The sequence below is a fragment of the Heloderma suspectum genome, chromosome 1 (assembly GCF_057233095.1).
Source record: "Heloderma suspectum isolate Gila_16-S chromosome 1, 16-S_ref, whole genome shotgun sequence".
Lineage (NCBI taxonomy): Eukaryota > Metazoa > Chordata > Lepidosauria > Squamata > Helodermatidae > Heloderma > Heloderma suspectum.
In genome coordinates, this window is record NC_139458.1 from 15,800,476 (window position 1) to 15,821,020 (window position 20,545).

General features: G+C 43.9%; 1 protein-coding gene across 1 annotated transcript in view; it reads right to left on the bottom strand.

Moving 5' to 3' along the window:
* The window catches only part of ESR2 (estrogen receptor 2), a 74,436-nt gene that overhangs the window by 24,945 nt on the left and 28,946 nt on the right, over positions 1-20,545 (bottom strand). The window contains exon 4 of the mRNA XM_084826560.1: positions 8,990-9,289. Within this exon, the coding sequence (XP_084682686.1) occupies positions 8,990-9,289 (300 nt within the window). The remainder of the gene's footprint in view (positions 1-8,989; positions 9,290-20,545) is intronic.

Genomic DNA, 20,545 nt, shown 5'->3' on the forward strand with positions numbered 1-20,545 from the left:
ACCGCCATTTCCAGTTAAAAAAAAAAAAAGACGTGATAGGCTATGTAAATCTTTACGTAGCCTATCACGGCTAAGTTTAAAAAAAAAAACGTGATAGGAAAAAAACAAACGCGCGTACGCAAATGGCGGCGGCCACGGCCGCCGCCATTTGCGTACACGCGTTGTTGTTGTTGTTTTAAGTCAGCTGTGATAGGCTACATAAACATTTATGTAGCCTATCACGGCTGACTGCAGGGACGCAAACGGCGGCGGCTACAGCCGCCGCCGTTTGCATCCCTGTTAGCCAGCGGCCGGATGTCCAGCTGCTGGCAGAGCCGGCCAGCGGCTCCGCAGAATCCCTGCGGAGCACAGCAGGCTGGCCAGAATTCTGGGGGGGAGGAACGGCGCGCCTCCCCCCCGCCCAGGATTCTGGGGGGAGGGACGGAGCGCCTCCCCCCCCCACCATCAACATAATCCGCGAAAGGTAAGTGACTTTTGTACATCCCTAAATTCTGCAAAACATGGCCCCTCCAAGAAATTCCTGACTTGTATTGCTGATAATTTCCTCCTACAGAAAGTGGAGGAAGGAACTAGAGGATCGGCTATTCTTGACTTGATCCTAACCAACAGAGATGACTGAGTAGATAAAGTAGCGGTTACGGGAAGTCTAGGGGAAAGTGACCATGTTATACTTGAGTTCTTGGTTCTAAAAGAAGCAAAAGCCAAGTGTAGCCAAATGCATACCCTGGAATTTAGGAAAGCCGATTTTAATAAACTCAGAACAAGGATAAATAAGGTCCCATGGCAAGTGACTCTAATGAGAAAAGGAGTCTAAGATGGGTGGGAGTTTTTAAAAAAGGAAATTCTCAAGGCACAAATACAAATAATTCCAACAAGAGAAAAGGTGGAAGACAACAGAAGAAGCCAATGTGGCTTCACAAAAAGCTTAGAGATGACCTGAAAACAAAAAAGGACACGTATAGGAAGTGGAACGAAGGCCAAGTTACAAAGGAAGAGTACAGGCAGGTAGCACAGAATTGCAGGGATGGCGTCAGGAAGGCTAAAGCTGAGGATGAGCTGAGGTTAACCAGGGGTGCTAAAAGCAACAAAAAGGCTTTCTTCAGATACATGCATAATAAAAGACAGAGGAAAGAAATGGTGGTTCAAATATTAAATAAGGATGGCAAAACGATAACAGATGACAAAGAAAAGGCAGAGGTGCTCAATTCCTACTTTGGCTCAGTCTTCTCCCAAAAGAGGGTCTAACCCCCCCTGGCAAAGGCGAAGTACAGGCTGAAGGGGCAGGATTGCAGCTTGAGATCGATAGGCATATGGTCAAGGAACACCTAATTACTTTGAATGACTTCAAATCTCCAGGGTCAGATGAACTGCATGCTAGAGTAATTAAGGAACTGGCAGAAGAGCTCTCAGAACCACTGTCTATTCTCTTTGAGAAATCATGGAGGACGGGTGAAGTGCCAGATGACTGGAGGAGGGCTAATGTTGTCCCTATCTTCAAAAATGGCAAAAAGGAGGAACCTGGGAACTACAGACCAGTCAGTCTGACATCAATCCCTGGGAAAATTCTGGAGCAGATCATAAAGCAATCCATCTGGAAGCACCTTGAAAACAATGCAGTGATGATTGGAAGCCAACATGGATTTGTCAAGAACAAATCCTGCCAGATGAATCTGATCTCATTTTTTGAGAGGTGATCAGGTCACCTCCTTTGTGGACTGTGGGAATGCTGTGGACATAATATACCTCGACTTCAGCAAAGCTTTCGACAAAGTGCCCCACGATATCCCGATGAGCAAACTAGCTCAAAGTGGGCTAGATGAAACAGCTCTCAGGTGGATCCACAGTTCGCTACAGAATCGGACTCAAAAGTGCTTATCAATGGGGTCTTCTCCAACTGGGGAGAGGTAACGAGCGGGGTACTGCAGGGCTCAGTCCTGGGCCCAGTGCTCTTTAACATTTATATTAATGACTTGGAAGAGGAGGTGCAGAGAATGCTGATCAAATCAAATCTGCAGATGACACAAAATTAGGCAGGATAGCTAATACCCTGGAGGACAGAAACAAAATAAGTGATCTTGATAGATTGGAGTGCTGTGCAGAAAACAACAGAATGACATTTAATAGGGATAAATGCCAAGTTCTGCACCTAGGGAAAGGAAACCAAATGCACAGTTACAAGATGGGGAATACTTGGTTCAGCAACACTACAAACGAGAAGGATCTTAGAATTGTTGTCGATCACAAGTTGAATATGAGCCAACGATGTGATGTGGCTGCAAAAAAGGCAAATGCTATTTTGGGCTGCATTAATAGAAGTATAGCTTCCAAATCCCAGGAAGTACTAGTTCTCCTCTACTCAGCACTGGTTGGGCCTCATCTGGAGTACTGTGTCCAGTTCTGGGCACCACACTTGAAGAAGGATGCAGACAAACAGAGCGTTCAGAGGGCAACAAAGATGATCAGGGGACTGGAAACAAAGCCCTATGAAGAGAGACTGAAAGAACTAGGCACATTTAGCCTTGAGAAGAGAAGACTGAGGGGAGATAGGATAGCGTTCTTCAAGTCCTTGAAAGGTTGTCACAGAGAGGAAGGCCAGGATCGCTTCTCGATCATCCCAGAGTGCAGGACATGGAATAATGGGCTCAAGTGACAAGAAGCCAGATTCTGGCTGAACATCAGGAAAAACTTCCTCACTTTTAGAGCAATATGACAATTGGGCTCTCTGATGCTGGAGGCATTCAAGATGAAGCTGGACAGCCATCTGTCAGGGATGCTTTGACTTAGATTCCTGCATTGAGAAGGGGGTTGGACGTGATGGTCTTATAGGCCCCTTCCAATCCTACTATTCTATGATTCTATGAAAGATCAAAATGCATATAGATATGCAGTTTTTAGGGTAAACTATGTTTAGAAATGCGTACTTTGAGAGAAAATGTGTGTAGAAATGCAGAACGTCTGAAAAATATGTCCAAAAATATGGATTTAATTATGTATTTAACTACAAATTTTCATGTGGACTTCTTTTTATTAAAGAAATTGCAGATTACTATGGAAATCGGACACAACAGACTTATAAATGAACACATCCAAAACTGACATAGACTGGAAATAGACATCCATCCCTTGTAAGCAACGCTTTCTCCCACTGTTTCTCCCACAGTAATGCCTGAGCAAAGAAAACAATAAGATAGAGGCCTACTGGCCTGGCAACAGGTTATTTCTACTTTTCAAGGTCCTGTTACAAAGTAGTTTGTGTCTTCCGGATTCCTACTACATCACAAAGGCAATTTGCAAGCATGCCATAAATAGCCTACAGACTAGAACATAAGGCAGATTGGTGCTCTTGTTAAAGTAGGGGATCACCCACTGGTAATTGAGGTCCAAATTTGCCCAATGGTCAACTGTTTCTCTCTGCAACCTCTCTGCGTTTCCTGCAACATCCAGCAGCAGAAGGGAAGAAACTGATACTCTTTGAAACAGCTCAGAAGAAGGGGAGGAGAGAAAAATATTTTGGAATAAAAATAATAATTTCAAAGGCAGCCTCTACTCTTTGACATATTTCCAAGTATCAGCCATGTAGGCTGAGTTTTATGAATGATTACTCTGAAGTAAATCTTCCTGAGTTCACTGGCTTGGATCCTGGTTCTTTTACACCCATGGAACGTTGTCCCAAGCTGAGTTCCACTCAGAACATTTCCACCAGCAGAAAGATGAGGGGGGAGGCGATCTTTGCTGATTCTGCCCTCCTTTTTCAGTCTCCCCCACTGTTCCAGAGGTCCCCCAACCCTCTGGAGTAGATCTGGGGGGAGAATGAGGACTAGGGACTGCAGAGAGAGGAGAGGGCCGATGAAAATTGCCTCCTCCCCCATTATATCAGCAGAAATGCTCCACTGGAGTCTTCTTGGAAGGAAGAAGGACAACTATGGTTCCAACGCAATGGGTTTATTCTACCTACTACGGGGCACAACTGGCGATTGGGTCCAACCTGGCCATCGTCATACCTGAACTCAAAATGATGCTTGCCTGCTGTGATGTTCCTCTACTGTTTTTTCAAATGACCCAGATGTAGAGATTGGTTATTTTAATTGGTTATTGTGCTCATTTCACATGCCAGCAAGGTTATGCTCAAAATCCTGCAAGTTAGGCTTCAGCAGCATGTGAACCGAGAACTACTGGAAATACAAGCGGGGTTTCAAAGAGGCAGAGGAACTAGAGATCAAATCGCCAACATTTGCTGCATCATGGAGAAAGCAGAGAGAATTCCAGAAAAACGTCTATTTCTGTTTCATTGACTATGCGAAAGCCTTTGATTGTGTGGATCACAACAATCTGTGGCAAATTCTTAAAGAGATGGGAGTACCAGACCACCTTACCTGTCTCCTGAGAAACCTGTACAAGGGACAAGAAGCAACAGTAAGAACCGGACTTGGAACAACTGATTGGTTCAAAACTGGGGAAGGAGTACAACAAGGCTGTATATTGTCGCCTTGCTTACTTAATTTATATGCCGAGTACATCATGAGATACGCCGGGTTGAATGAATCACAGGTCGGAATTAAGATTGCCGGGAGAATTATCAACAGCCTCAGATACGCAGACGATACCACCCTAATGGCAGAAAGCGAAGAGGATCTCAAGAGCCTCTTGTTGACGGTGAAAGTGGAGAGTGCAAAAGCTGGTTTGAAACTCAACATTAAAAAAACTAAGATCATGGCATCTGGCCCCATCACTTCCTGGCATATGGAAGGGGAAGAAATGGAAGCAGTGACAGATTTTATTTTCTTGGGCTCCAAGATCACCGCAGACGGTGACTGTAGCCATGAAATTAAAAGACGCTTGCTCCTTGGGAGGAAAGCTATGGCAAACCTAGACAGCATAAGAAGCAGAGACATCACCTTGCCCACAAAGATTCGTATAATCAAAGCTATGGTTTTTCCCAGTAGCAACGTATGGCTGTGAGAGCTGGACTATAAGGAAGGCTGAGCGCCGAAGAATTGATGCCTTCGAACGGTGGTGCTGGAGAAGACTCTTACGAGTCCCCTGGACTATAGGCAAATGCTATATAGCATTTATATGAGAAATCATGGAGTACCGGGGAAGTGCCAGATGACTGGAGGAGGGCTAACGTTGTCCCTATCTTCAAAAAGGGTAAAAAGGAGGAACCTGGGAACTACAGACCAGTCAGTCTGACATCAATCCCTGGGAAAATTCTGGAGCAGATCATAAAGCAATCCATCTGGAAGCACCTTGACAACAATGCAGTGATTACTCGAAGCCAACATGGATTTGTCAAAAACAAGTCCTGCCAGACAAATCTGATCTCATTTTTTGATCAAGTCACCTCCCTTGTAGACCGTGGGAATGCTGTAGACATCATATACCTCGACTTCAGCAAAGCTTTCGACAAAGTGCCCCATGATATCCTGATGAGCAAACTAGCTCGAAGTGGGCTAGATGAAACAACGATCCAGTGGATCCACAGTTGGCTACAGAATCGGACTCAAAGAGTGCTTATCAATGGGACCTTCTCAAGCTGGGGAGAGGTAACGAGTGGGGTACCGCAGGGCTCAGTCCTGGGCCCAGTGCTCTTCAATATTTTTATTAATGACTTGGAGGAGGAGGTGCAGGGAATGCTGATCAAATTTGCAGATGACACAAAATTGGGAGGGATAGCTAATACTTTGGAAGACAGAAACAAAATTCAAAGTGATCTGGATAGACTGGAGTGCTGGGCAGAAAACAACAGAATGGCATTTAATAGGGACAAATGCCAAGTTCTGCACCTAGGAAAAAGAAACCAAATGCACAGTTACAAGATGGGGGATACGTGGCTCAACCACACTACGAGCGAGAAGGATCTTGGAATTGTCGTCGATCACATGCTGAATATGAGCCAACAATGTGATGTGGCTGCAAAAAAGGCAAATGCTATTTTGGGCTGCATTCATAGAAGCATCGCTTCCAAATCCCGGGAAGTACTAGTTCCCCTCTACTCAGCACTGGTTAGGCCTCATCTGGAGTGCTGTGTCCAGTTCTGGGCACCACACTTTAAGAAGGATGCAGACAAGCTGGAGAGGGTTCAAAGGAGGGCAACAAAGATGATCAGGGGACTGGAAACAAAGCCCTATGAAGAGAGACTGAAAGAACTGGGCATGTTTAGCCTTGAGAAGAGAAGACTGAGGGGAGATATGATAGCGCTCTTCAAGTACTTGAAAGGTTGTCACAGAGAAGAAGGCCAGGATCTCTTCTTGATCATCCCAGAGTGCAGGACACGGAATAATGGGCTCAAGTTACAGGAAGCCAGATTCCGACTGAACATCAGGAAAAACTTCCTGAGTGTCAGAGCAATACGGCAATGGAACCAATTACCTGGGGAGGTGGTGGGCTCTCCCACACTGGAGGCCTTCAAGACGAGGCTGGACAGCCATTTGTCAGGGATGCTCTGACTTGGATTCCTGCATTGAGCAGGGGGTTGGACTCGATGGCCTTGTAGGCCCCTTCCAACCCTACTATTCTATGATTCTATGATTCTATGATTCTATGGACTGCAAGGAGATCAAATCAGTCCATCCTAAAGGAACTCAACCCTGACTGCTCATTGGAAGGACATACTGAAGCTGAAGCTCAAATATTTTGGCCACCTAATGCGAAGAGAAAACTCCCTGGAAAAGACCCTGATGCTGGGAAAGACTGAAGGCAAAAGGAGGAGGGGACGGCAGAGGATGAGATGGCTAGATAGCATCACTGATGCAATGAATATGAACTTGAGCACACTCCGGGAGAGAGCGGAGGACAGGAAGGCCTGGCGTGCTATGGTCCATGGGGTCACGAAGAGTCGGACACGACTTAACGACTGAAAAACAACAACAACAACAACTGGTTTTTTTCCTCAGGATGGGGAGGAAGGGGGGGAACACAACTGTGTAGTAGTGACAATGTATGAATTTTGCAGAAGTGAAGTATCCTACTTCTGAAGTCCACATGGGACATAAAATATTGCTCTATGGAAGGTGGGCAGTGTGAATGCTAATCCACTTTGAAAAGATTCATGTTAATATCTGTGGTACTAAACGTTCAGTATGATTGCACATTTATTTACATCCCCTTCCCCAGCTTTCACACCACAGATGCACCTTGCAACATAAATTAGAATGCCAACTTGATTTTAAAAATTGAATTTAGTTAGCATGTTTCTGAGAGTCAGATAAAACGAGAAAAATAGATCAGTCTGAAATTAAACAAAACAATATTTTCTAGGATGAACACTTGTGAAAAGAGAGGGTTGGATCTGGACTTAGTCATGCTTAGAGCAGACCCACTGAAATCAGTAACTTTAGTTTGTCATGACTAAATTAAGTCTCATTAATTTCAATGTGTGTGCTCTAAGCATGATTAAGTCTGAATCTAACCCAGAAAGATTTTTCACCATGTAGGAGATAAATTAATATAATACTCCTAACAGCAACACTTACTACATAAGGGGTGAGGGGAAAAGAAATCAGACCAAATCCACACACATTTCTACCAGCACTGTGATTAAATAAGAGATAGTAACTCAAATGTGAAAATGGATTCCTCTCCCAATGATCAAAGTAAAATTACTCATCACTATGGCTCCTATTCAAGACCTCGGTGACTTTAAATTTCATTTAAGACTTTTCAGAAGAGATAATGTTCTTCTTGTATTTCTGATCCTTTGCTTTACTTGCTAGAGACAGTTCTCGATTGTCCTGCTGTTTCAGATGTCTTAGAAAAATTAGAAATTGCCAAACTGCACAATAGTCAAATGGCTGAAGCATTGATTCTGCAAGCTGAGTCTAAAAATCCATTTGTTCTGAAGCTCCAAATGTAACAACTTACTCTTTTTATTTTTATGTTGGATTAATTCCATTCACTAAGGTCTACCCAGGTAGATGTCACAACATCAGAAATTGTTGCGGCAATTTCTATAGGGTTGTTAGCTGCATGCCCTAACCATAAATATATGTATGGATGTCACATCACACAGAAAAGCTATTTGATTGGTGTAATATTGTATTATATTTTATTTATTTTAAACTATTGTTGCAAGCCACCTTGAGGACTACAGTCAAGAGTTGAAGTAAAATATTGTAGAACTAATAGTAGCAATAAGAATAATAATTCTGTATGCGGCTCATGCAAAAGCATCCAATATCAAATATTTAAAGTTGTACAACTGGAGTCTTGATGTCCCTCTTTACCTCCCCATTCATTCAGCAGGGCTCACACAGGAGTTGTTCCTGGTGGAGCATCTTCCAAATGATATATTCCATGCACATAGCCAGGCTATTAGTCCATCAAGCCCAGTAGCACTGCCTATTCTGACCGGCCATGGCTTCCCTCGGTCTCACACAGATTCTTTTCCCATCACTTGCTACTTGATCCTTTGAACTGGAGATGCCAAGGACTGAACTGGGTACATTCTACATGCAAAACTGAACAATGGCCTCAGCCAGGTTGTATAACCACATAACAATGGAATTAGTGTTATATTTCTCCTGTTTCAGGATTTAAAATACTCATGTCTTAAATCAGGGGTGCAGAACTTCAGGCCCAGGGGCCAGCCTGTCTGAGGACCAAATCAGGCCTTCCAGTGTTCCCCAGAAGACCACACCCCTATCCCTGGCCCCACTCCCTTTCCCCCAACCACTAATCATTTAATGGTTTCTCAACTTTTGTGCAGTTTTTCCTCCCATTCTAATTGTTGAAATGTGTCTCCTAAGGTATAGTTACTGGCAGTAAGAACTTTAGGCTAAAATATGCAGGTATTTTTGGTGGTTTTGGCCCAGTCCTTTTGCCTTAGGCCCAGCCCCCTTTTGCATTCAGCCACACCCACCAATGGAATGTGGCCCCCGAGAGCTTCTCCAAAATGGAATTCAGCCCTCAGGCTGAAAGAGGTTCTGCACCCGTCTTAAATATTACACAGCACAAGTTTCACTATGAGAACTTGAGTTTTCAGGATCCTTACCAGGAATCTTTTTGGCCCAGCCAATCATGTGGACTAGTTCTTTGTCTGCAAGTTTTGTCAAGGACATCATCATGGAAGCTTCCGTAAATGGTTTGTTGGGACGACTCACCGACACATTCGGTGGCTCAGCTTCAAGTAATATGGAAACGAACTGTTCTGGGGTCAGCATGTTGACAAGGACCTCTTTCACTTGGATTATGCTTTCATTGTTCTTTTTCACTTTGCCTACACAATGCACCGAATCTTCTGAGTTACGATGACGGCGTATGATACGATACCCGCAACGCTCTCTTCTTGAACCTGAAATTTAAAAGTTCCAGGGCTATAGGACCTGTGCATCTCAGTATTCCATAAACTCAGGTGTGGGCGAGTTGTGGCCCTCCACATGTCGTTCAACTGCAACACCCATCAGCCTTGACCATTGGCTGTGCTGGCTAAGGCTGATGGGAGTTGCAGTCCACCAACATCTGGAGGACATTAACCCAGTCACCAAATTTTCCTTGTGCAGAGTCAAAGTCTAATAATACTCAAGTCCTATTAATGATTGTATAAATGAGTAACTGAAGAGTGCAAAAACAACATGTTGTCTTGCTGATTGCCAAGTTTCCCAGTGCATTCAGCATTCAAGTTGCAGACATTGAGACCCAAACACCATTGTCAGGAAACAGCACGTGGAAATAAGAAAAGAGTTATTCGGTAATCAGGGTCTCAGATAGATGAGGCAGAGAGACACATAATGAGAATGAGTTAATTATCTGCTGCATTCTGAACAGAACCAGTGTCCAGAAGAGAAGAGTGGCAGAAAGTTCAGCCTTTGCAATACAGAAGGAAGCTCAAAATGTCCAGGTGCTAAGGCATAACTTAGTTTTTTGCATAAAGGTATCTTGATATAGTTACACAACTGCATGCAAAGAACACAGCCTTGTTTTTATATCTACAAAAATGGGGGATAAATAATTGTTTGTTTGATCCTAGCAGCCCTACGGATCATTGTAGGTGCAACCAGAAACCATCACAGTACCTACTAGAGCCTGATTTCAATGTCTGCAACCTCCTCCTCCCACATTATGTCTTAAGACTCTAAATAAATGCAGACTGTGTGGCTTCAACATCTGTCAGCTCCCACCCGCCCCGCCCAATTTGTTTACCATCTAGCCTGATGAAGAGTTCTGGAGAACTTGAAAGCTTCCACACTAGTTCGTGACCTTTAGGTTGGCCTAATAAATCCCTAATATGGATTTTCATTGTTTTTCTTATGGCCAACAGTGCTACTTTTCTGTGCTGATTGATTCAGGTGCATCTGCGGCCGCTTCCAGAGAGAGGGCTCCTAGCAGTACTAATGGGAAGGTGTGCTGCTATTCCACTTTTTAAAATCTTTAATGAATTTCCTGCAGTGAGAGAAAGGACGGAAGCAGCAGTGGGAAAACACGGGAGGGTTATAAGTGGAAGATGATGTCATCTAGACCAGGGGTGGGCAACTTTGGGGGATCTGGAGACCATGTTTGATCCCTTAGACCCCCTGAGAGCTGCACTTCCCCCCATGGGTCAGCACATTTTTTCCCCCCTTGGAGGAGGCTAATCAACAATTACATTATGAAAATAACCTTCTGATCTAATTCTCTCTCCTCTAGCTTGCTCAAGAGAAGATGAACCTGTTCATCAGGTATACAGTTATAGCAGTGTGTATGTGTGTGTGCATGTGTGTGTATCCAAAGTTGGCTTTGACTTCTCAAATATATATATATATATATATATATATATATATGCATGCATGCATGCATGCTTTCACCACCCTTTGTAAGCTTGGTTTAAAATGTTGCCAGCACTGAGAAATGGGTACGTTCCCAACAGTATGCAACTGCTGATGATTAATTGCCAAGGGTTTTTCAGTCTTAGTCCATCTATATTTACAGATGCCATAATGGTTGATGCTTTGGCATTTAAAGTTGTCCATAAATACAACTGAAATGGAGTCTCAACTCAAACACAGCTTCAATTTATCAATCCCTCCCCCCTCCACCCCTGCCCCACACCCAAAGAACACTTAATCATTTTGAAAAATAACTGTGCTTGTTGCCAGAAAACCAAGAGCTGAGCTGATTGTGGACAACTAACAAATATTCCTTGGCATCTTGATGAAGCTCAGCAGGGAGTTTCCATCCGAGACATTTACTTTGATTTAATAGGCATGCTTGCAGCTCCCATTCCTTGCATTTCCCCTCAGCCTTCCTTGGAATCACATCCATGAGCCAGCTCTCTGTGAAACCCAATGGGAGTCCTACGGGGTAATTTTCAAGGGAAACTTAATCAGTTGAAAAATATAGTGGAACTAGATGTTCGAGATCCCCAAACCAGTGTTTGCTGCTGATATGCGAATTGGGGGTTTGGAGGATTTTTAGGGCAGAAGTAGTAAGAAGGAGGGTGCTTAACCTTACCCCACATACCATTTTCCTCTGCAAACCTTCCCACCAGCTACTTTCCCCCAGTTGCCTGGAAAATACAATTTGGAACTGCAACAGTAGGGTGTGGGATGGGAAACAACCAGCAAGGGTAGGTTGCAAAAGAAAGCAGGTGCTGAAAAGGTTAAGCACTCAATGCTTCTCTTCTGAAAATGCCAGGGTACCTGTGATGGAATCATAGAATCATAGAACCATAGGGTTGGAAGGGGCTTACAAGACCACTGAGTCCAACACCATGCTCAGTGCAGGAAGCCTGATTCCCAGGCAGTCTGTCATCCAAGTACTAACCAGGGCTGACCCTGCTTAGCTTCTGAGATGATCACAGAGTGGTATGATGATAGCAAGGAACTAATGAAATATGCAGTTAAAGCACAAAATATGTAGATATGCAGAACAATAATCACGTTGCTGATTTATGCCTGAGATAAACTTGAGAGAAGAAAAATGAGGTAAATACACTTTGTAATTTTTGAAACCTCTGTTGCTATTGACTGTGAAAGCTCTGGTTTCAACTGATTGAAACAAGCCCTCCTTAGCCATTGGCTTAGTCGCTGGGGTGTTCTGGAATGTTTATGAGCATTCCAACTTCTGACAAGTTTACAGCACTGTCAGCCCAGAAGTCTTGCTCTAGGGCTAGATGGGCTGTTATGTACTATATGTGGGAATTGCTGCAGACAAACAGGGCAATGGCATTATTGCAGTGTTAGCCTCAAATTAGTCATGAACTCGTGTGTGTGTGTCTGTGTGTGTGTGTGTGTGTATATATAAGAGAGTGGTATGTACATGATACGTGTGCAAATCATGTGCTTATGAGTATTATGTGAGTAATGTGAATGGGGGAGCGTGTGAGAGAGTGAAGGGAGAAGGCACAGAGAGAGATAAAATACACACAAAGAAAGACACATCCGTTAATTTATGTGGGTCTCCACTTGTGCAAAATAAAGCTAGTTCTGGTAAAGTGCAGCAAGGCACATACTGATAAACATGGACACAGTTCTTCATCATTTCTTGCTCCAACAGAAAAGCGTAGTGTAAATATGGAACAGATCCAATCACTTGTGCAGCCTGACCCAAGGGATCAGCTTAAGCTTTGGAAGCACGAGAAGTAACCCGAACCATCACAAGAATGACATTCTTACCCTCTTCCTGCCAACTGGTGGCAGAATGCCAAGGTGGCAAATTTGGCCTTTATTTGCTAGGAAACCCCATTGCCACAAAAAGATCCAGGAGCTGCTGCTCTGGATGTGGCCTCCATACCAGGAACACTGACTAGGATTGCTTGCCACAATCTGGACTTAATAGCAATGATGCAGGAAGAGACTGTACAGCCATTACTGTTTTCTATCTAGCTATTCGTCTGTCCATCCGTCCGTCCGTCCATCCATCCTATTGCCTGATTTAGGGTGCAATCCTATGCACATTTACGTCCCATTCTACCACCTAAGGTCCTCTGAGGGCTCTCTGCTGCGGCTGCCTAATGTGAGACTGGCAGCCACACGCAAGAGGACCTTTTCCTTTGCCGCCCCTCAGTTGTGGAATGACCTGTCAGCTGAAATGCGATGGCTGACTTCGTTGAAGGTTTTTAAGCAGGCATTAAAGACGCTGTTATTCCGGCAGGCCTTCCCTGTTTAGAACTTTTGTTCCTTTTGCTGACTTTTGTATATTATTTTTAAGCAGTGTTATTTTAAGCTGTGTTTTATGGTTGGATTTTTAAAACAAATTGTTTTTAGTTCAAAGTTGTTTTTAGTTATATGTTGTTTGTCCATATGTTTTATGTAAATGGTTTTTGAACTTTGTATATTGTATTTTAATGTTTTAACTTTCGTAAACTGCCCAGAGAGCTTTGGCTATGGGATAGTATAGAAATATAATAAATAATAATAACATGCGCCATCAACCATGCTGGCTGGGGGATGCTGGGAGTTGTAGGACTTTTTCTGTCTAAACATGCATAGGATTGCACCTTCAAATGTTATTTTCTTTTTTTATCATACCTTTCCACTTTAAGGTTTACAAAGCAACTAACTGCAAAAGAAGAAAACATCTGCCAGTACAAAAGCAACAGTAAACCAACCAAACTAATCAATGAAAAGTAGATTGAAGGAAGAAAGAATAAAAGCACAAAGATCATTCAAAGGAGTATCAGTTAGGGATATATGAGGATTTCATTTGCATTTAAGAGCAGAACTTGCCCCAATTACGCCCCCAAACGTGAACATGATCGAAAACGCATTTTGCGGGCAAAGCTTGCATATTCCTGAGCTTGCAATTACGTTTGCAAAATGTATATTTTAGGAAAATGCACACTTTAAAACTGCATCTTGGGGAAAAACATGCATTTTCATTCTTAGTCAATAGGGGGAAAGTATGCATTTCAGTGTGTGCTTTGAAAAAATGTGCACCTAAATGTACACTTTTCCTGTTTGAACAACAATATAAAAAACCTTGTATTTGGGAATAGGAATGAGGGGGACTGAGCTTCAAAGTGGAACTCAAGAGAACCTTGCCGAGCTCCAGCCTCACTGATTCTCCCATTCCTAGTATCGATAAAGGAAGTGTGAAACAGCAATAAACACAAAAACAGCAAAACAACAGCAACAACAACCCCATCTAATTGAAAGCATAGCAGCCTTCCTCAACCTGGTGCTCTCCAAATGTCCTGGATTACAACCCCCACAATCCCCAGCTGGCCTGATGGCTGGGGATGATGGGGCTGTAGTCCAACACATCTCAAGGGCACCAGGTTGGGGAAGTTTGGCTTAGGAGAACAACATTGTTTTCACCTTCGCATCTAAAGGTGCTGCAATCAAGTGCCTCTTGTGATGATGTTCTACAACCTTATCACTGGCTACCACCTGCCTCAACTGGTGGGGTCACCCAGAGCAGAGCCTCTAATGAGGATCTCAAAAATTGGGCAAGTTCATACAAGAGTAGGCAGCCCTTTAAATCGGGAGTGTTGAACCTCAGGACTGCAGGCCAAATCCAGCCCAATAAGGGTCCAAATCTGGCCCTCCAAGGTTCTCCAAATGGCCACACCTCTTTCCTGACCCCACCCCCTTTTCCCCAACAGCTAATTTCTGTTCCCCCCCCCAGCTTTTGGTGGTGTTCTGCATTCTACAAGGTTGAAATGCCTCTTCTAAGGCTTACTTACTGGCAGTAAGAACTTTAAGCTAAACTATGCTGGTATTTTGGTATTTTGGCCTCACTCCTTTTGCCTCTGGCATCTTCCCCACTTTTGCCTTCAGCAGCACCCACCACTGGATTGCAGCCCCTGAGAGCTTCTACTTGCATCAAAAATTGATCACCATCAGACTATTGCTGTGTATTTTTCCTAGAATATAATATCCTGCCATGGTAACAGGTCTACATGGTAAGAGGTCTAATTAACACATCTGCCATTGCTGGTCATAATTTCATTGTAAAAAATGAAAGCTGACCGTTATGTAAAACATATTCTCCAAAAGTCAGGGCTGACTAGCAACATCTATGATCCCCTGGTTCTTCTCTTATTGATCTTGCATTAACTTTGCCATTATTTTGCTAAGAATTTGCAAAGAATCAATGCCACTCACTGGCCTGTAATTACTAAACTTATCAATAAGTCAGAAAAACAGAAGCACAAATTGAACTGTCCTCTAGCAGCACATGCTGGAAACAAGAAACTGTCTCTAATCCAACTATCAGTAGCTCTAAGGCAGGAGGAGACAACCTGGTGTCCTCCAGATACCTTGGCCAGCAACCCAGATACCTTGGCCAAAAGTCAGGTATTATGGGAGTTGTAATCTAAAAAATGGGGTTGTGGTGGCTTAGTGGTTAAGACGCTGAACTGCAGACTGGAAGGTCGGCAGGACAGCAGTTCGAGACCCGAGTGCTGCGTGACGGAGTGAGCTTCCGTCTTCAGTCCCAGCTCCTGCCAACCTAGCAGTTCGAAAGCAAGAAATTGCAAGTAGATAAATAGGTACCGCTTCGGCAGGAAAAGTAACAGCATTCCGTGCACCTCGGTGTTCAGTCATGCCGGCCAGATGACCACGGAAGCGTCTTCGGACAGCGCTGGTTCTTCGGCTTAGAAATGGGGATGAGCACCACACCCTAGAGTCGGACACGACTGGTTGGGGACACCTTTACCTTTTTAGTCTAAAACTACACAAAGAGTCGTACACGACTGAATGACTGAACAACAACAACAACAACAAAAGTCTAAAACATCTGGAGGGCACCAAGTTGCCTACCCCTGCTGTAACGTCTCAAGCACAGGTCTTTCTCAGCTCTGCTATCTCAAATCCTTTTATCTGCATGTAGTGGGGACTGAACCTGGGACCTGCATGCAAAGCCTAGGCTGTTCCACTGAGTTACTTCCCATTACATCATTGTGTAGTGTGTTCATGCCATGACACTGAATGGTGGGAGATTTAGGACAGATAAAAGATAATACTTCTTCACACAGTGCATAGTTAAATTATGGACTTAGCTACCACAAAATGTAGTAATGGCCACCAACTTGGATTGCTTTAAAAAGGGGTTATACAAATTCACGGAGGATAAGGCCATCAGTGGCTACTCGTCATGATGGGTAAATATTTCCCTTCTCCCCAGTGCTTCTCTCTGTTCTCCATTTTTATTATTTCATATTCAGTTTAGTTAGGGATCCACAAAGAATGCACAGCTTGGCAGTGCCTGAGTGCCCCCTTCAAGTCTTCGCTACAGAAAAGACTACTTGGCAGGGTTCCACATTCTCTCATGCCTCTCACCATACAAGCAGCTCTGGTGTCCTGGTGCCAAAGACAATCATGTTATCCACAGCATCGCACAGAAGAAAAAGAACCCCTTCGACTCCACTCCAGAAGAGGTAATATCTGCATTCCTCTTTCTCTGCTCGACCTCCTCTCTCCTTCTTTTTCTCTCTTGGAAGGGCCAGCCCAAGATATTCACTGTCTGAGGCAGAGCAACCAATGCCACCGCCCCGCCCCCAACCCAGTCAAGGTGTATAGTATTGCAACCCAATCAAGTTATTTTGGCACGAGGGCAGAAAAGTGCTTCTCCCCTTCCCTGGCAGTAAAACTACAAGAATGAATACATTAAAATAACCAACAATTTCTTGCCCTTCCATGATATCCTAAATCAGCTGCCTGAGGTGCTGCTTCACTCTGCTTAATGGTAGGGCTGGCCCTCTTTTTCAGTAAGACAGCCACACTGCCCACAGTGCTGTTTACCTCTCCCTGTCTAACCAGAGTAGGACCTGCATATGTGTCTGGTGTCTACTGCCCGCCTCCCTCCATATTTGGCTTTAGACTCCTCCTTTCCCTAGACTTGGTTAGAGATAACCAAATAATTGCTGGTCCAAGCTGAATGCTGCTTGTATTATCAGTCTTTCATTCCTGGAACAACCCTGCATATTACTATTACTTTCATTGACCCTACAGATATGTTGGACTGCAACTCCCATCATTCCCAGCCAGCAGTCCAACACATCTGAAGGATACCAGGCTGGGGAAGGCAGCTCTAGTCCACTGTCTGATTGCTAACTGCCCCTTGTCAAAGTAGAAGTGTAACCTCCCTGTGGCACACCTTGACTCCTACTTAACAACCCCATGTGCCTCCTGTAGATGTAAACCATTTCCAGAAGCTAAGAAATTGCTGGTTTGCTGACCAAAACTGGCAGCAAACCACTATCGAATGCTTGTTTTCAAGCTAAAGTTGGCCACTGTAGTGTTCCATAGTGCCTTGCTGCTGACTGGCAATATTTTTTTGCCACTGCCAAATTCCACGAGGCAGCAGTGGCAGCGGACTCCCCTCTGGCAACCCACAGAGGGGAGTCTGCCCCACCAAAAGTGTCCCTAGACCTCCTGAAGTTGCCCACTGTGACATATAAATTACACGTGTGGAAGAGGGCATGTGGTAACAGGGCCTCAGGCAGAGGTTTTGCCTATTACCTGCCACCTTTTTCTTTTTAAAGCGGAGAGAATAGGGGATGGAACCTGGAGCCTTCGTCATGCAAAGCACATGCTTTGGTCCCTCCCAACTTTTGCACTGTGGTGCACTGCACTTCTGAACATATTCAAGTCCATTTAAGAAGCAGCATTTGGGTAGGGAAATAAAATGCATGCACAAAGAGGAAAAGAAATAAACCCAGTCCAACAGAGAATCTAAAGAAGACTCATTTGAAAAAAAGATTGATTCCTGTTCCAAGGGGAAACACGCACATATCAAAAAGACCCAGAACAAAACCCTACCCCTCCACCTAGCCTAGCCACTCTGAGAGTGGATAGTATATAGGCAAAAAAGAAGAAGAAGAAGAAGTAAGTACCTCCCCTCTTCCTGAATAAATGGTTCTGTCCATTCCAGGCTCATCGGGGTCAATACCAGAAAGTTCCAAAAGATATTCAGCAGCTGAGGCAGTGGGATTCAGCATCCGCTCAGCTCCTCCAACGATGCAAAAGGAGCACCCAGCCAACACTGAAAAAAGTAAGACAAGTTGTGGCAAACTCACCCATATTTCTGGAAGGGCAGCTTTGAGGGGATAGATGTGCCTGCTTCACAAGGCATATACGGTGCCTCGAAATATAGGGGCACACTCCCCCCCCCATGCATTTTTCTGCAATCTGATGGACTGGGTTTATTTTATTTTATTTTTACTTTACATTTCACCTTGTTTTTGTTCATTTTCCTCTCCCCATATTCAGTGTTGTGGTATGTTAGGTTGTTTTCCTGACTTCCCTGTTAACTTAAGACTTTAAGACCCCGTCTTATTTTCAGGTGCCCGTCTTATTTTCAGGTGCCAGTTTATTGACTTCCCTGTTTTATTTTCAGGTGCCAGTTGATGTGGTGAATGCTCGCTTACGATGATAGTAACTAATTATATTTATGTGGTTACTTTTCTTGAATATTATACTCAGTGCAATGTAGAAAACCAAATGGCAGAAATAAAACCAATATCACATCTCAACAATTAAACACTCCCTAAAATAAAAACCTCCCTGAAAACCAGGTTCTATAATTTTGGTGCTACCACAGAAAAGGCTCTACTCCTCTACTACTATGTCCCAGCTATTCGTACCCTGTGCAGATGTTAGCTTATACATGTGTTCATGTCACATATACAAGTGGGCATAAAAATTAGTGCATGTATGTTCATACCTGAAGTGCATGAACATACATGGAAGAACCCAAATAAATCCACTGTAGTGATGTACATATCCACATACAAAGTTGTCTTTCAAATCCGAGACAGCATTGTGGAGTCTATATTGTTTTGTGCTCCGCACTTCCCCAAACAGTGAGGCTTTGGGCAGTATTTCTATGAGTTTGGTTTCCTTTGGAAGGAGAAACCACTGGATAGTTATTTTGTTTTGTAATATCTGGGTGTTTTCTTTACAAATACAAAAGTTGAGCATAGGTGCAAACAAACAGCTTGACACACCTACAAGCAGTAAATCCACCCCCTGCATCAGATCTCCAGAGAGACTCCCCACACCTCCAAGATGCTCTCAGACTTCTAGCAACAGCTTTCAGTTCGGATCTCTCTCTCTTCCTCCCCTCCCTCCTCAAATTATAGTTTCTCTTTTGTTCCTTTTCACAGACACACAGGCTTTCACTAGTCCCTCACCTAAGTGTAGGGGCGGTCTCAGGAAAGGTACATAACTTTCCTATTCCCTGCCCCTTTTTTGCCATTCAGAACATTCCAGAGAAGTCTTAGTATCAGAAACCATCTTGTAACAATTTGCTCCCATTCACTGACCATTAAGAAACATCCCACAATCATTCTGGCCCATGAAATTCTTTTGTTCAAATCTCAGTCTGTAACCCAACATTCCTTTGTGACCAATCCACACTAATAGCCCTATTCAAAATAATCAGAGAGCTGTCCTATAACAATACTTTACTGACAGCCTTTTGTAATGTTTCCTACATGCAGATTTCCTACCTCGCCCCAACTGTAATAACATAAGAACATAAGAAGAGCCGAGCAGCATCAGACCAAGGTCCATCTATCTGTTCACACAGTGGCCAACCAGCTGCCCACAGGAAACCCACAAGCAGGACATGAGTGCAACAGCACCCTCCCGCCCATGTTCCCCAGCAACTGGTGCACATAGGCATACTGCCTGTGTTAGTGGAGGTAGCATATAGCCATTAGGACTAATACCACTGATAGTCTTGTTGTTGTTCAGTCGTATCTGACTCTTCGTGACCCCATGGACCATAGCACGCCAGGCCTTTCTGTCCTCCGCTCTGTCCCGGAGCGTGCTCAAGTCCATATTCATTGCATCGGTGATGCTATCTAGCCATCTCATCCTCTGCCGTCCCCTTCTCCTTTTGCCTTCAATCTTTCCCAGCATCAGGGTCTTCTCCAGGGAGTTTTCTCTTCACATTAGGTGGCCAAAATATTTGAGCTTCAGCTTCAGTATCTGTCCCTCCAATGAGCAGTCAGGGTTGAGTTCCTTTAGGATTGACTGATTTGACCTCCTTGCAGTCCAGGAGACTCGTAAGAGTCTTCTCCAGCACCACCATTCGAAGGCATCAATTCTTCGGCACTCAGCCTTCCTTATAGTCCAGCTCACACAGCCATATGTTGCTACTGGGAAAACCATAGCTTTGATTATACGAATCTTTGTCGGCAAAGTGATGTCTCTGCTTCTTACTATGCTGTCTAGGTTTGCCATAGCTTTCCTCCCAAGGAGTAAGCATCTTTTGATTTCATGGCTACAGTCACCATCTGCGGTGACCTTGGAGCCCGAGAAAATAAAATCTGTCACTGCTTCCATTTCTTCCCTTTCCATATGCCAGGAAGTGATGGGGCCAGATGCCATGATCTTAGTTTTTTTTAATGTTCAGTTTCAAACCCGCTTTTGCACTCTCCACTTTCACCCTCAACAAGAGGCTCTTGAGATCCTCTTCGCTTTCTGCCATTAGGGTGGTATCATCTGTGTATCTGAGGTTGTTGATAATTCTCCCGGCAATCTTAATTCCGACCTGTGATTCATCCAACCCGGCGTTTCTCACAATGTACTCTGCATATAAATTAAATAAGCAGGGCGACAATATACAGCCTTGTCGTACTCCTTTCCCAATTTTGAACCAATCGGTTGTTCCATGCCTG